The 18730-nt window shown below is 27.8% G+C and overlaps 1 protein-coding gene across 1 annotated transcript; it reads left to right on the top strand.

The window, feature by feature from the left end:
* The first annotated feature begins 3077 nt into the window (after positions 1-3077).
* LOC129610423 (piggyBac transposable element-derived protein 4-like) lies at positions 3078-4784 on the top strand. Its single transcript, XM_055522991.1, has one exon. It carries the CDS (start codon positions 3078-3080, stop codon positions 4782-4784), a length of 1707 nt encoding a protein of 568 aa, XP_055378966.1.
* Positions 4785-18730: the final 13946 nt, after the last annotated feature.

Genomic DNA, 18730 nt, shown 5'->3' with positions numbered 1-18730 from the left:
TGCTTTTAATTGAGTTCTTTAATTAATTGGGATAATGTGTACACATTTGTAAATAGAAAATTTTTTTTTTTGTTAAAAAAGAAATCAAGGAGAGTAAGATTTTTTACAAATTTTTTAATTAATTTAATTAACCACTTCTAAAAATATTTAACTTTTTTCAAAAAATAAAATAATAATCAATTAATAATGTTTATAACAATTCTTGACAAAAATTAAAACATTATTAAAATTTTCAATGACGGCTCTCCAATTAAGCAAAAATAAAGGCCGATCCCTAAAAATGACAGACAGAAATTTCCGGCAACAATATAATAATTTTTTTAATTTTTCCATTTTTGGGAATTTTTTTTTTAAAGTTGTGTTGCGTGCATACAATTTTACAGCAAAATAAGAAAGAGGAGAAAAACTAAAAAAAAGAAAATTTTTTGAAAAAAAAAATAGCACTCCTTAGTCCTTAATTTAAAAACTAAATGAAGAGAAAGAAATTCACAAACATATTTACATATAATAGCCTACATATACTCATAGTAACAACACATTACTACGAATATGTATGTTACATATATATTCATAGTATTTAACACATGAACTATAAAAATTTAAAGAAAGTAAAATAGCGTAACTTTGAAGCACAATGAAAAGAGTACATAAAAAGAAAGAAAAAAAAATTAGAACGGATACAACAAAAATGAAATAAAATTATAATTAGAAGTCACGCCATTTTGAAGATTTTAAATAAAATCATATGTCTAAACGCATAGACATTTGACATACTTAATTATCTATAAGCAAAAAAAACCTGCATATGAGGCGTTCAGCACATTAGTGGCCTACTTGCAAAAATTACATTTCGAGTAAATTGCGATTAAAATAATTAAATATTTAATTATTAAGAAAATTCTTAAAATGCAAAAACGAACTAATGTCAAAATAGAGTGAAAGGAGAGTAAAGTAAGTATTTTTAAAATACAGAACAATTTTTTAGGCGATTACAGCTCTATTGAACATAATAACTCATTTTTGCAAAAATGTTGAAGAGGTTGCTAATGTGCTGAACGCCTCATATGAGTTATAAATGTTTTATCAATCTGAATGAAAAATTACAAGTAACTTTAGAAATATTACCAGACAAAAAAAAAACATGAAATATTACTTTAAACGTAAATTACTTAATCGTAAATTAAAATTTCGACGATAGTCTCGCTTTAGTTAATTAAAATAAATTTTAGAGGGTCAGAACTTTGTAAAATTTCTAATTGTTTTTTCTTTGAAATAAAAAAAAAACCATTTTAATATTCAAAATATTTAAGAATTTCGTTCCTTAATAAATCAACAACTTTTTTTAATTGAAACAATTACATTTATTTTCATTTTAACAACTACAAACAGAAAATAGAGGTGAAGAGATTTATACACTCATACACACATGTATATATCGCCTAGTCTTCAGCCTATATTCTACTTTTAAATATTTGTTGTTTCCAACCTCTTTTATTAATTTGAATTAAATCTAAATTTTTGTTTCTTATATTTTTTACTCCTTTACTTAGCATACCAAAAGGATTTAATTTTTATCGTATTCTATGTATGCTTTTTTACATACATAAAAAAGAAGAGAACATACCAATTAATAGATGCAATTGCATATAAAATCTGACAGAGATTTTGTTGTTAATTGATTTTAAAAGGTTACTAATACCCCATTTTTAATTCTGATGTCATTGTTTCAATTACAAAAATCTATTTTCCAAAAATCCTTGGTTTATTTTTATGTTTTATTTTATTTTTCTGTTTTTATTGTTGATTTATATATTTGCTTCAAATTGTAATACAAAATAGAACAATTTTCTTTTTTTTTTAAAGAGAAACGAAAATGTAAGTGGCTCCCACCCCCCAACAATTCTCTCAATTGCAACAATTCTCAATCGACAAAGCAACTAAAGTTTTTTTCTTTTACATTGTATTTTTTTTTCTTTTTTTTCTTAATGCTCATATAACACATTATACAAATGTGTTGCCGGCAACATATTATTTATTACATAAAATTAAACCATATGAAATTGCTTAAAAAATTAATTAAAAAGAATTTTTTTTTAAGCTTGACTTGGAAATCTTCGTGAAATATTTTTAAAAAACAGTTTTCTACTTTTATTAAAATTAAGGTTATTTTGTAAAATACATGCTGTTGTCCAAATAGGCGCATAATTTTGTAAATGTTTGAAAGACATAAAAACAAAATTGTCCTGCTCCTAAACACATTTATTTAAAAAATAAGACTATAGTACGAAAATTTATAAAAGAAATGCTCAATTGTAAGATCTTTTTGCAATTACATTTACCTATAGTGCAGGTCTATATTAAGTGTTTAATCCATGACCCTCATTTGCTTTACTGAATCAAAATAATTGTTTATACTAGCTTTTGAATAAGTGAAATTTTTTGCGAATATTTCTTATTCGCAAAAACTTCCTTGTATTATTTATAATTACTTTAACACTAGAACTACCGACCGGTCAAAATGACCGGTTGTATGACTATTTCACAAGATTTTCTCCTTAAATTTCATTTAATATTTTATGAGAATAGTATGACTTTTTCTAAAATTATGTATTTAATAATATATTAAATTATTTTGATTTTCTATTTCTAATTTATTGATATACGTATGTACTATACCTATATATACCAACCGGTCAAAATGACCGGTCATTATTTTTAACGTTTTCGATGTGAAAAAATTACAAAAACTTCCAGTAAACTACTGCAATCCGCCACTTAGGCGACGCTGAATCATAATATCACATCATCACTCTTCAAAATTCTAAGAATTTTGCAATATTATGTGACAATTTTTTATTTTATATTGATAACGTTGTATACAGCTGAAATACACAAAATACCCAGTTACTGTTTATAGGCCGTTCAAATAAGTGCAGTTGTAATACGTATAATATTAGAATAACTTTGTGAACAATTTTGTTGAATATATTTGATTCCAGTTAAAATTATTGTTGCTGACACTGTAAGTAAACTGTATTTAGAATATTTTTATCCAGCTTTAAAACTTTACCCTAAAAATGCCGAGACGTTCGAAAATACCTAGACTCTTAGAGGACATAACCAATATAAGAGAAGACCTTTCAGATACCGAAGATGATTTTGATCCTGCAGAAAATTCAGGGGATCAATCAGAAACAAAAGATGTGTGTGTTTCCTCAGACAGCAATAGTGAAGAAGAGAACATGCTAAATGTACGTAGGAGGAGAAGAATTTTGAGATTGTCGTCATCTTCGGATGAAAGTGACTGTCAACAAACTGAAATTGCAAATGATGGAACTGTTTGGACTAAAATAAAAGCTGGATCCAATCCAGGAAGAAGATCAATAAATACTATATTCAAAGGAGTAATTGGACCTACAGGATATGCAAAACGTAACATAGTGAAGGGCACTGTAAGTAGTGCATTTTTATTGATAATCAATCGCCAAATTATAGATCATATTAGAATATGCACAAAAGCAGAAGCTTATCGAGTTCTTGGTGAAAAATGGGATCTATCTCAAGAAAAGTTTTACGCTTTTCTTGCAATTTTATATGCTCGTGGTGCTTACGAAACTAAAAATATAAAATTATCGTACTTGTGGTCTGAAAAATGGGGACCATCGTTTTTTAGAAACACAATGAGTAGAAAAGAGTTTACAGATATTTTAAGATTTATCCGATTTGATAAAAAAAATGAACGGAGTGTAAGATTGCAAACAGATAAATTTGTTTTAATCTCACACGTTTGGAATTCCTTCATTGAAAATAGCCAGAATTGTTATGTACCGGGACCAAACATTACAATCGACGAACAATTATTCCCAACCAAAGCAAGATGCCGATTCACTCAATACATGCCAAATAAACCAAATAAGTTCGGAATAAAATTTTGGTTGGCATCTGATCTCCAAACTAAATATATTATAAATGGATTCCCCTATCTAGGAAAGGACGAAACAAGACAGTCATCAATTCCTTTGAGTGAGTTTGTTGTACTGAAATTAATTGAACAATATGCCGGTGCTGGAAGAAATGTTACCACTGATAATTTTTTTACCAGCAAATCACTGGCACTAAAATTATTGGAAAAACGTACTACATTGGTTGGAACTATTCGTGGTAATAAAAGAGAATTGCCGGAACTGGCTAAACAAAAAAAGGATAATTTACCTAGATTTTCATCTCAAATTTATAAAACAGATAACTGTACTTTGACAATATATAAAAGCAAGGCAACCAAAAAAGTACTTCTTCTAAGTACCAAACATACTTCTGTCTCAATTGAAAAAAGTAAAAAACAACTGCCTGAAACTATCGCATTTTATAATAAAACAAAATGCGGAGTAGATATGACGGATCAAATGGCCAGAAAGTATAGTGTAAAATCAGGATCTCGAAGATGGCCTCTTCAAGTGTTTTTTAACATTCTCGATTTAGCGGCAATAAATGCATGGGTTTTATACAAGGAGACAACTGGCGAAAATATATCAAGAAAAGATTTTCTGTTTCAATTAGCGGAAGAACTTTCCACAGAGTGTAAAGATCCATCTGAACTGCAAAACTTGAATGACCTCTTCACGACCCCGGAGATCTGCAATATACGAAAAACGTGCCAAATAGGTTTTTGTAATGAAAATAAAACTATTAATATATGTGCTGGTTGTAAAAAACATGTTTGTGGGAAATGCACACTAAAAAAACTAATTATATGTAAAAAATGTGATGATACCAATAATAAATAATATGAAACAAATAATTTTACTCATTTTTCTCTAAATAGTAAATATTTTATGAACCTGCAATGAAATATATTTTATGTTCTTTCAAACTTTTCTTTCAATTTTCATATTACATTAACTAAATATCAAACCGGTCATTTTGACCGGTTTGGTAGAAATAGGTATATTACAACTGTTGGTAGTTCTAGTGTTAATGAATTTCGTTGCCTTTATACTACATTCGAACTAGATTGAATACTTACTTTAACACTGTTCACATTTATAATTGAAATGAAAAGACTTGAACTCAAAATACTCTTTTATCCGGTAACATGAATAAATACATATATTATGTGTGTATTAAAGTATATATATACGAATGTAGATTTTCAATTTGCTACATTTATTATTCATCTTTACAATCCTCGTAGTCGTCGTCGTCGTACCGACTATCTGAAAATTTTAAAAGCATATAAATTTCTCTTTTTTTGCTTCTTTCCAACTTTCTTCTTACTATTGTCGAACTATAATTTTTTTTTATTTATATTTTCTGTTCAATTTTGTATATGCCCTTACTTTGCCAATATTAATAACAAATATTCCTATATAGAAAAAGAGTAAGTAGGTGTGAAGGTTTTTAAAGAGTGAGAAAAAATTAAATAGGTATATTGCATATAGATATAGATATTAATATTTATTACGTATGTATATAGCAAAAATACATTAAATCAGATATATGTTAATACATACATGAATACTATGAAAAAATTGAAAAAAAAAATGAAAATTCTAACTATACGATTGCTCTACGGAATAATGAATAAGGAGGGGAACAACGTACAAAAACAATCAAATATAAAAGAGAAAACAAAATACCATTTTAATCCCTTAAATATGAAAATATAATGCTAGATACAAATACTGTAATATAGAACGTGACTGATTTTGAGGTCATTTCCGGTATACCCCGTTCTTATTAAACAATCACTTTATAGACATTAAGTGTATGTATACAACATACGTGTATAACATGTATTAAGATAATATCAATGTGTTATTCATACATTCATCTATGTACATAACGTACATTCAGTATTATATACATATATTATACATTATCAACATACCAAATATAAAGAAAAAAAAATTTATGATCTAACTAATAAGGAAATAATAATATAATTGGAAAAACAGAATTATAGCTAAAAATATTTTATCCTTCAAAATTATTTTCGCTTTACTTCACATTGTACATACAACCTATGTTATAAATATATACACATGTAGTTTGATATAATATGTATGTATGTATTTTTAGGATATTGAAAATAAATTAGAAAACATTTTGTTCTACACGAACTGATTTAATTTTATCGACTAAAGATTCTAAGGAAAATATAAGCAACGTGGTCATTTGTTTTTCACCCATTTGCTAAAAACAACATCATAATGAAAATTATACGAAATTAAAATTTGATTTTAAATAATTAATTTAAGTTTAGTAGAGAGCATGAATGACATTATTCAAAAAGTAAATATTTTCTCTGAATAGAAACTAAACATTACTGACTGTAAATGTGCGCTTTGCCTTTAACTCTGAACATTGTGAAGCCCCTACAGGTATGCAAGCGTATCTTCAAAAATTATAATAGTTATTTAAATAATTCGATTGAAATAGAAGCAAATTGAACTTAATTGGGAAAAGATCGCCTCTAATTAAAAAATTGTTTAATAAGAACGTATTAAACAATTTTTATACGTATAATAAAATGAAATACGTGTAATGTAATTAAGAGAAGGGATTGAAAGCTCCGTGGTGTAATTTCATAACAGTTCGCGTTTTTCATTTTAATACTTTAGCCCCACGATAACTACTTTCAGTTCTGCTCCTTATGTATTCCTTATTCTATTTGATAACTAAGTGTTAGTCTAAGAAAAAGAGAGGCAAAGCGCATAGCCGCCTACACTACGTCAATAAGAAAACCCATCGGCAACCCTCAATTAAAAGAGGACAATCTTGGCGTCAATCACCCGACTCCGGGAAAAGTGAAAAATTTCCAACATCAGAAACATTCGTGCACAGAGACCATACTTGGTGTTTTACACTACCATAATTTTCTGTCATCTTCTTTAATCATCACGCATTTCCTTTTCTTTTAAGTAAATAAATTGCGAGAATCTCAGTATCAATTTATATTGAGAAAAATTAGAAGATCGTGAGGCTTCGGGGAGGTCGAAAGACACTGATAATGCAAACCACGGTAACATCTTGGGGTATGTGGGCGTTAATAATATTCAAATATCGCTCACTACAGAACAGTGGTTGAAACACAAGGATTTTGAACTAAATATTTTATATTTAAATATAATTTTAATGACGACGATACGAAAGTTGTGAGATGTTATATTGGGAAGAAGGGACTTTTTGTGCTATTTGGTTTACGAAAGTAAGGAGTAAGCTCTTATTTTAATTTCGTACTATGTGACTTAAACAAAGTCATAGAGGCGTAGAAGTATAATTTACTGGTGTCAAATTCAAGAAGTATGCTATATGCCAGAAGTATAAGAATGGTTAAGTAAATCAACAAAACGATTGAATACATCAGTATTATCATTGTGTCTATTCGTGGGGCTTTTGACGAACACTACATTAAAATACACAAATTTTACTAAAATATGCTTTCTCGCATAACATTATTGCGACTTTGATTTTCATAAAATTTTTTTAAATATCAAATAAATTCTAATACATTTTACAAATTTTACTTACCCATTAAATTTAAAAAAAAATTAATTTAAGTTAAATATTTGACTTAACAAATATTTTATCTAAAATAAATAGAAAGTTATACAAATATAAGTATACGTATAAAAATATCCTTGACTCTGCTTAAAATATCATCAGATTGAAAAATTAAGATTATTTCCCTTTCTAATACAATTCATATACTTTTAATCATAGCCACCTTCTAACACTCTTGCGAAAGTCACCTACTTCCTGATTCCATCAGTTCCGAAAACGAAATATGTATTTCTGTAATAAAATTGTTCAAAATATTCTCTTTATCCTTTTTCAGTCATTTAAATCTGATTTAGTTAATTTTCGTGTTTTTACCGACCGCATTGCATACAATAAGGGAGGTTATGTGATGGCAACAAATTTTTCATATCGTGTTTTCTGTGAAAACGTACTTCGGCATGATAGCGATGCGTAAATAAACTATTTTTAGGTAGATGTAGGTCTGTCGGTTTTCTATTTTATGTATAAGTTTCGTTTAACAACATAAGAAACCACCTAACTTTAGAAATCCAATGTCAGGAACTTTCCATTTCCATTTTTGCGAAAAATAAAAAGAAATAATCAACTAATTTTCTTGAAATTTAATATTTAAATCCAGAGTATTAAAACAGTGAACTTATAATTTTTTTGAGAACATCAGGATTCAAAAATGGAGCTAGAGGTCTATTCTACATTTCTTACCATATTGAAACATCTAAGGAAGCAATTGACGGAATTTCTTGAAATTTAATATTTGAGTTCTGGTTGTTACTAAAATTAACTGGCAGGCAAACTTTTCAGGGAATTCGGATGGGACAAAGCGAAACTCTACCAAGAGCCAAATTTACATTTTTCGAGGTATGTTAAGCAAAAGTTCTCTGCCATGGTCGGTTATGGACTGACCACATAAGATTTTTGTTTTCATACTTTTACATTACTTTCGTTTTAATTTTTTTTTTGTTTTTGCCAATTTCAAAGTTTAACTACAAAATACAAATCACATAAATTATTTTGTTAATTCTATTTCTCTCTTTCATTCCATGCTCATTTATTTCGTATAAAATGTATAATACGAGGGTCACTATTTATATTTCGGGTCCTGGAAATACTAGTGCTGCCAGGTGCAATCTGACACTTCCATTGGAAAGTTTGACATTTTTTAGGACAACTTCACTCAGAACGTTTTGTCATTCGAGCGCGAATTGCGCGATGATTTTCGTGCGATGATTTTTTACGATTTTCGGCGCGGATTATCGAGACAAGAGTGTCTCGATCAACTTGTTTCGACTTTTGGTGATGAAGCACCATCAAAAACCACTGTAAATCGCTGGTACCAAGAGTTTGGTTTCGGACGCCGTTCGCTCCAGGATGAATTTCGTGAAGGTCGGCCAATTTCGGTCGTTTTGCCGGAAACCATCGATGCTGTGCGCGAAATGGATAATGATGGACCGGCATGTGACATACTGTGAGATTGAGGCATCCTTGGGCATTAATTCCGCCAGCGTACATAAGATATTGCATGAACATCTTGCCGTGAAAAAGGTGTGTTGTCGATGGATCCCAAAAAATTTGACGATTGCACAAAAGAAGGCTCGTGTCGATTGGAGCAAAGAAATGTTGAAAAAATTCAATCGCGGTGCGTCAAAAGACGTTTATAAGATAGTCACAGGTGATGAATCATGGATCTATGCATATGAGCCCGAAACGAAACAGCAATCGACCGTATGGGTGTTCCAAGACGAGCCAAATCCAACAAAAGTTGTTCGTGGAAGAAGCACATCGAAGCAAATGATCGCGTTTTTTTTTGGTATAACCGGTCATGTGGCCACAGTACCTTTAGTGGAACGTAGGACGGTCAATTCTGAATGGTACACCACCATCTGTTTGCCGAAAGTTTTCGAAGAAATAAGGAAAACAAACAAGCGCCGGTGAATCATTCTTCATCATGACAATGCAAGCTCTCACAAATCAGCTGAAACAATGGACTATTTGAGCACTCAAAATGTCGAATTGATGGGTCATCCGCCGTACAGTCCTGATTTAGCACCCAATGACTTCTTCTTATTCCCTCACATCAAAAAAAAAATGCGTGGACAACGATTTTCAACACCTGAAGAAGCAGTCGATGCGTTCAAAAACCATGTTTTGGAGGTGTTTCAATCGGAGTGGAAAAAGTGCTACGAAAATTGGTTTCAGCGCATGCAAAAATGTATTGATCTTCATGGGGAATATTTTGAAAAACAATAAAACCATTTCCAATGATAAATGTTTGCTTTTTATTGCTAGACCCGAAATATAAATAGTGACCCTCTTATGTATATGCTTATGAATGTACAATGTACACATACAGCTGTATTGTATATGAAATTGCTTTCACTGGACTTTAAAGTTACAAAATAATACAAAATACTGTAGGGTCATAAATAACATAAATCTTAAAAATTTTTGTAAAATTTCCAATTTTTAATAAATGGATGTATACACACTAAATATAACTTATGCATGTACATACTTATATAGATAAAATGTACAATGTAACCCAGATGTAAAAACTGCTGATATTTGAAAAATTCATCCCGAAAACTTTTAGTCGGAAAAAAACATATGAACACATTTAAGTACTTGTTCAAATATACAATTTGTTTGATTTAGGTGTTTGGAGGACTGGTACTGTAATAATTAAAAGTAAATCGATGCTACTTATATATCATAGTAGTGCTTAAAATTTTTCCCCTTCTGTTGTGATTTTTTTCATAATTAAAATTAACATGTCTAAAATCGCATTTTGACAAAACACAGATTGAAATTCTTTAGAATATTTGAAAAATTTCTGATTATGTTTGTTCTTCATTAAGATTTTGAACATTTTCTTCTTTGCATTCAAAAATCAAAAAAAAATTATTTTAAATCTATAATTTACGAAATATTGAGTTTTTAAACCCAGCATTGTTCAATTATGGGGTTACGCATAGTATTATGTAAAAAATGTTATTATAAGCTGCTAGAAACGGAAACGGAAAATATATACATATATATATATTTTTAAATTATGCACTGGATATTTTTTGCTCTCAAATATAAAATTTTTTTTTTTTTTTTTCAAAATATTCTTTTTCAAATACAATGTAAAAGAAAACACTTTCTGCGGTTTTCAATTAATAAATTAAATTATACAATGGCATTTGAAATTTCCATCAACAATTTTATTTCATCTACATAAACTAAAACCGCAAATCATTTTATAGAGATTATACTGTACCCTTGTGGTTTGTTACATGTACGTATATCCAATAGGATTATATTCATAGAAAAATTAAATCAAATATAGAAATAGTAATTCTATAATTAAATATCCTTTATATACAAGTAAATTGTGTATATATATATGTGTGTGTTATCGGAGGTGTATATATGTGTGCTATCCGGGATATATAACTACATATTCAATAATATGAGTGTGTGCGCCATGTTTATATCAATTATTTCAAAAAAAAATTATTATACTATAGTAAGGAGAAAAGTGCTACTATAATGAAATATAATAAATCTGGAACCTATTTCATCTTATAGAATTTCATCATTTAATTGTAAAAGCATTGATTTTAAAAGAACTGAGCATTATGTAAAAATGGCACACATGCGACCGCATTTTACATTTTATAAATGGCATTTAGAAACCCTAAAAAATTTATCTTAATTTTTAATTCTATGGGAAGTCTTGCTAAACGACACGATTTATACGTAGACAATTTTATATTTCCACGAAACTATTATTATTTTTTTAAGTATTATCAAAAAGGTAGGATCTGCCAATACTAGAGGAATTATTCCCAACTTTTGATTTATTGGAAATGTTTCTATGACTGGTTCCCCTGAAATATATCGAAATTAAAAAAAAATAATTTAAATATATTTAATTTATCGAATTGAAAACGAAAACTGACATAAAGCGTCTTTATAAAAATCGTTTAAGATGAAATATAAGAACGTATTGGCGAAGAACGCTCTGATATCTTGTTGAAAATACATACCTTTTTTGTACTTCTTTATCACCAAAAAATCAATTTCTGCAATCCTCACATTGACTCTATGGATAACCAGCTTTTCTGTCGCGCATTATCTTACTATTTTAGAGAAATGGTACTTCAAGAAAGCTAAGTGAGTGAGGAGCTGTAAAAATATTTAAATACGCTTGCTGGCTTAATTGTTATCAAGAAGCGCTACACTATTCTAAAAATTTTAACAATTTCGGAAGAATCTGAACTTGGTGAAATCCAAAAAAAAAGTGAATTAGTAAAATATACACTTGTACTACAAATGTTAACTATTGTGTGTACATACGTTATAATATAACCGAACATGTATAATTTAACATCCCCTTTATGTTGATATTTTTCTGCTTCAATCTGGCTTTAAAATTTATAGAAATTTTCTTTCTACAAAAAGGGTTGGTGCACAAAAATAAGTCTATACTTAGTTAATACTATATATATATATATACACGTACATATGCATATCATACATATTTAAATAATGATGTCTTACATAATGAAAATTGACTATCAAGATTGAGATCTACAGATTTTCACATTAAATAATAAATCAAAATGAAAAAAAAAAGTTTTCGATAGAATTATTCAAACACATGTTGAGTTACACATGTATACGTACACACACACTAATATCTGGTTAAGTATTTACATAGATACTTATTTAATTGATTTTACATTAAAGATAAATAACAGAATTAAGGATAATCGTTTCAATCAAAGATAGTTTAGTGTGTGTATTCAATGATTTTTATAAATTTTCATTATGAATACTTTTTGAATCTATTGAATTTTATTTAATAAAAATTAATTTTTAGAAGGAGAAAAAGGAAGAAATTTATTTAATTATTAATTAGTTTCAAAATTGCTGGAAAAAAATTAAATTATTTAAGTTTTTAAAATACTTAAATCTTTGCGTAAAATTTCTACGAAATTCATGGTTTTATTAAATCTGTACTTTTATATAATAAAGGTTTCAGTCGTTCTTAACCGACTAAATTATATCCTAGACCCTGACTATCTGAGCTTGAAAACTGATTTTTGAAATATATACTTAGCATCAGCTTTTATGGTTATTTGGCAGGTAATGGAATCTCTCAAGCCATTCCACAAAATCTTCAAGGAAGTATATGACTTATAATTCGACACATGACTGTCTAGTCTTATAAATGTAAATTTATTATTTTTTCGAATGCTCAAAATTATCTTTTGAATAAAAAGTAGCCGAACCTGTGAAGCCATTCTATTAAAATTTTCAGAATACGGTTATGTGTAGATTCGATTTCGAAATGCATACCTATAAAAAAATTTATTTTTAAATACTAAATTTATAGCTTTTTCAAAATATGTAATAACTCAAATCTAACAACATTCTTACATCAATAATAAAAAATGCTTAACAAAACAAACTTTTTACATATGCTGTACAAAAAAAAAATACCAATTCCAAAACTTTTCTTCATATTTCATTATGTCTCATAATTTCCACTCTCAATTTTGAATAATAATAAAAAAAGGACATTCTGTATAACATTTGAAAAACATTTTCAATAATATTTTTAAAATGGTAAAATGATTAAGAAATATTATTTTCCAAGATATTTTTCTCCCGCAATGTTTTCAACACAGAAAGAAATTAATGACAAAAATTTATAATTTATTCAGGACACGTAAAAAACAGCTTTTCATTTAATTTTGCCTATTTAGTTTTTTTTTTCTCTTTAAATATCCCTTTTTTAAATATGTTGTTCGATAATAAAAAATAGAAAGGATAATTGCAATATTAATAAAATTAATCGTAATTTGGAATAAATTTTTTTTTTTGTTAAAATTTGTAAATCAAAATTAAGGTTACAGCACAAATCCTTGTATTTGAGAATTTTTCGAATTTTTAAATCAAACCCTGCAGTACTGTCTAAGAAAATATTAATATGGTGATATATATTCGCATACTGAAATTCGTGCTTGCCAAATTATATAAAGTAATACAAATATAAAATTTTCATTTTATTTTAAAAGCATTTGCTTTAATGCATCTTTTCTAATGCAATCATTTACATTAAAATTATCAAAAAGCTAATGAAACCTTAATAAGAGATGATTTATTACGTTGATATTATCTGCACATTCTTTCAAGGTAAAATACTTTTCTCACGTTGCGCATTTTCAAACTATAAGAGAAATATTTTAAAAGAAAATCAATACGAAATTTTCTACCTGATTTTAAAGATTTTCTTTTATTATTGAAAAAGTAAAAAGGAGCAAGAGGAAAAAAAATAAGAAAAATCTATACTAATGACAAAACGTTTATGTTCGCTGTCTGTTTAAAATTTCATATTTTCTCCTTGTTCATTTTTTGTTTTGTCACAATTCGCTTCCACAGGAATTAGGTAAAGGAAATCAACTATGTAAATATATATGCTTGTAGAAACCGAACAAAGTTTTGTAAGGGATCACCCTTTGCCCTTTATTTTCTGATTAAAATGGAACAGTTTTTGTTTTATTCCTTTTTTTTTGTTTTTTAATTTTTTAATGAAAACTTAGTGGGGGTTACCTATTTTTTCTTCATTTTTTATTAAATTTTCAAGGATTTCGCTGTAATAATCCCAACAATGGTTGAGGACTTTAGGTCAATGGTTTAGCATTTTACATATTTTAAAATTTAGAAGATGAAAATGAAAACATGCCAAGAATAATTTTTATATTTTAAGTGTTTTGTTTTAAATGTTTTTCTTTTTTTCTTGTTAGATTTCAGAATTCTTTTTTTATTTTATTATTCTCTAATATTTTCTCTAAAGGTTATATAGAAAATTAAATGTCCCGAAAAATAATTTCAAAAGTTAAAAAAAGAAGAGGAATTTAAATAAAGTTGGGTCAAACCAATGGTTTGTATTGTAGCACTTTTCCCTTCAACAAGTGAAAATTCTGCTTTTTAATACAGTCTATGTATACCTATCACACTATTAAAATTATTTTCATTCATATACAAAACTATTACAAGGATTGCATATATTTAGGATGATGCATATATGCAGTCTTTGAAATAAAGCAAAAATTAATATAAAAAGGGGTTAACATAATGCTCGATTTTAAGGGTTAATTGTGTGAGTTAAGGAAAATAATTATATTTTTTAATGTCATGGAATTTACCGTTAGCTTTTTGCGTTTATAGAAATTTGAAAAAACTTGTGATTTCGGAAATATAATGTGTCAAAAATTCAAATTTTACAAATTTCAAGAGGCGATAACTTGAGAGGGGGTGGAGATGGAAAAAAATTTTCTTCTAACGAAATGAACTATTTGTTAATGTCTAAAAGTCCCCAAAATTTCAAGCTTCTACAAGCTGGGGTCTAGAAGAAAAACGACATCAAAAATTTGGAAAAAAAGGACTTTAGATAACGGTAAATTTGAACGGCCATTTTGTTTTTCTAAAGTTTAACTATAGTATACCGCGCTAGGGAAAGCAACCCGCTGCCTTTCTGCGTTCGCAAAATTTCAAAAATGCTTATGGTTTCATTGCAACAAATAGTTAAAAAAGGCCATTTTTAAGGTTTTGGTGGGGTATAACTTCTAGAGGGGGGGAGATAGGTAAAAATTTTGTTCCACGGAAGTGAGTTTCTAGTAAAGATCTATGCACATATAAAATATCAGCTTTCTATCTTCAAGGGTGTAGAAGTTTTGTAAACAAAAAAAGTGTCCACGGACGGACGGACGGACGGACGGACGGACGGACGGACGGACGGACGGACGGACGGACGGACGGACGGACAGAGTGAAACTAATAAGCACTTTTTTCAAAAAATTTTTTGGAAAAGTGCTAAAAAAAATTTAAGAAATAGGAGAGAGGGAAAAAATATGATTAAAATAAAAAAAAAATATTTTTTAAGAACAAGTTGAAAAATATGCCATCGTCAATCGAATTACCGAAAAATAATTTTTTCAAGAAATAAGGTATTGAAGCATCAAAAAGAAGACACTTCAAATTTTAACAGGTTTAAGGCCAACCGTGATATTTTGAGTCTATTACCAACCTCTAAATGTCAAATCTCTTAAAATCTGTATTCTTATTTCAGATCAGACTGCTTTTAAACTAAATTAAAGAAATAAATCAGAAAATGAGTACGATGAAAAGGTTTTTAATTTTAATTTGCTAGTCAAAAATATTGATATATTAACTAAATTGGGTGACTGCGCTTCAAAATTCAAAAATTGTACCCTTAACCTCATTTCAGGCACTAATATTTAACGATTGCTTATATGGTATGTGGTTTACAAATAAATTATACAAGTACATATAAACTTCTTACCGTCAATCTCTTATTTGATATTTTTATTGAAATAATTTTGACAAATGGACATTTTCTGGACAAATTTTCATTAATAACTGCAATAAAATAGGTACATTAAACGGGACTGACGAAAACAAATAAATGTAACTGACTTTCTTAAAATTAGCGCATTTTTGCATTTTTCAACCGTTATAGTTATTGTTATAAAATACAAACGTAGATATATTTTAATTTTCTATTGTTGGTGTTAGATAAAGCAATAAAAGAAGAGCAATATAACAAAATTTATTATGCTTAAATATAAAAGAATTAGAGTCCTTTATAAAATATTAAGAATTTTTCGTTTTTGTTTTTTTGTATAACCTTATTAGTCCCTTTCTTTATCTGTTCATTTAAAAAAACAAAAGAAGAAAACTAAAAATGAAAATTAATAACATTATTTACCTAATTTTAGATTGTTTTTTAATCAATTTTCCATCATTTTCATTTTTTGGGCAGTTCATTTACAAAATATAAAATTTCCATTCTCGCTGATTCACACACACATACAAATGTATGCGGTATTATCGAAGGTAACTAAACGATTTCTTGTTTCGCTTTAACAATAAAAAAAAATAACCTTTAGCAAAATTGCCTTTTTCTTTCTTTTTTAAACAAAACATCCTAGAAAAAATTTCTCATGAAAGAATGGGAAATATAGAAAAATAAAAAAAATAGAAAAAAAGCAAATTAATTACAGCACACTTTCGTGCCACAAACAAACGTACAATAAATTTTCTTTAATTTTTTTTAAAGCTTAATAACAGACTATAAAAATAATTTGTTGTTGTTGTTATTATTAATATTGTACCATCTACAGGAAATAATCTTAATTGGAAATGTTAAGAGTCAAGGATTTTTATTTTTGTATTTTTCTCAATTTAAAAAAAAAATTCTTAAATTTTTTTTGGTTTAACACATTATTATACATATACAATCTATTTAAATATGAAAATCAAATAATTAAATTTAAAAGAATCTTTGAATAATGGAAAATTTTAATAAATTCATTCTGTGTATAATAAAATTTTCGATGAATTTTAATAAAAACATGTATGTAATAGAAAAAAAATTCTGATGTGGTCAACACATAACCTATACCGCAAGGTGTATTGTGGAGTAAAAGGAAAATGTTGCACAAGATTAGGAAATAACCTTTTAATACTTGTTTCAAATTTTAAGGGCACTAAAAAGCTGTTAACTAATATACTTAGAAAAATGTGTAAGGTTTTACTTTATGCCATCTGAATTCTCTGTTCGTTAGTAACGTCCAGTAGCAAACTGAACTCAAATATTAAATTCCAATAAATTCCGTCAGTTAGTTCTTTAGATATGTTGAAAAATGTAAAATCGTCCCAAGTTTGATTTCCGAGCCTTGATGAACAGATAAAGAAGGGAACTAATAAGGGTATACAAAAAAACAAAAACGGAAAATTCTTAATATTTTATAAAGGACTCTAATTCTTTTATAATCTGATGAATATTTTCTTCAAAATGATAAAAATATAAAATCGATCCTTAAAAAATTCCAGTTTCCTAGGCCAAAAATGCCCCAAAAGTTGATCAATCCATGTCTTAGCCGATATAAACTCACGTACAAAATTTCATCAAAATTATTTTAGCCAAACTTGAAATATACGCGTTTACACACAGATGGACATTTTGCTAACAACAGTTTGTTTATAGTTCCTTACTATGAAAAAGTGCGTTTCCAACGAAAATGCAATATGTGCGTTTCCAACGAAAATTCTTCATTGTACGCAATACGGTCGGTAAAAAAGAAAGTCATTTTAATGTTTATCAATTTTTTGTTCAAATATTAAAATCAGGCCACGTAAAATGCAATAAAAAGATTTGAATTGGATTGTAATTATAATATGTTTCTTATTATATTTAGGAAAACTTTTAAGGGCATGAATTCAACAGAACTCACGAAATACAAGACATAATCACAGCACTCCTAAGTATTGATCTAAGTAAATTGCATAATTTTGATTTAGACGAATTGCATTATAAATTCTTTCAACTTTTTCTGATGTTTTTATTTTATTATGTAACGAATATAAATTCAACTTTGTTTCAAGATGCAATGCTATTCTCTCTTATACCAACATTATTGGGTATTTCTTTAAAATTCCCACAAAATAACACAGGTGAATGTGCTATTTTCTTTAACGTATAGCTGAATGCACATATAATATGCATATATTTGTAAGAAAAATTCTGAATGAAATGTAATAATTGTACTCGTAATAAAATAATAATTATGAAACAGAATGAAAAAAACTAATTATGAACTCTCTTTTCAAAAACTCGGTATGACACTAAGCAATTCAATTTTAATGTCCATTATATACAAGATAGTCAATATAAGTGAAAACATTCAGAAAATTCAAAAATCAGGAACACGACCAAACAAATTGCATTATCCTTTATGTAGAACATTACAATTTTATTGAGTAGAATTTCATTAAAAAATATTATCCTTCAACTATATTAAATATACATAAATACATCCATTTCTATAAAAAACAACTATGAAATAAAATTCATTCTTTTTTTTCTTGTATTAAGATAACAAAGTTGATTTTCATTTGACGCAAGAGTAAAATAAAATATAAAGCATATCGTTTTAAAGTTAAGTGCATCTTTCGTTTCGTTATTACATTACTAACAACATAATGCATTTATTTTATTAACCATTGAAAAAAAAATTGAATAAATTTCTTTAAGTAGGTATTCTGGTTCATCTCATTTTCCTACAAACACTAGCATATACTTACATATAAATGTATACATGTTTATTTTACTATA

The sequence above is a fragment of the Condylostylus longicornis genome, unplaced genomic scaffold (genome assembly GCF_029603195.1).
Source record: "Condylostylus longicornis isolate FDR11 unplaced genomic scaffold, ASM2960319v2 ptg000044l, whole genome shotgun sequence".
Taxonomy (NCBI): Eukaryota; Metazoa; Arthropoda; class Insecta; order Diptera; family Dolichopodidae; genus Condylostylus; species Condylostylus longicornis.
This window is presented reverse-complemented; position numbering and strand designations above follow the sequence as displayed.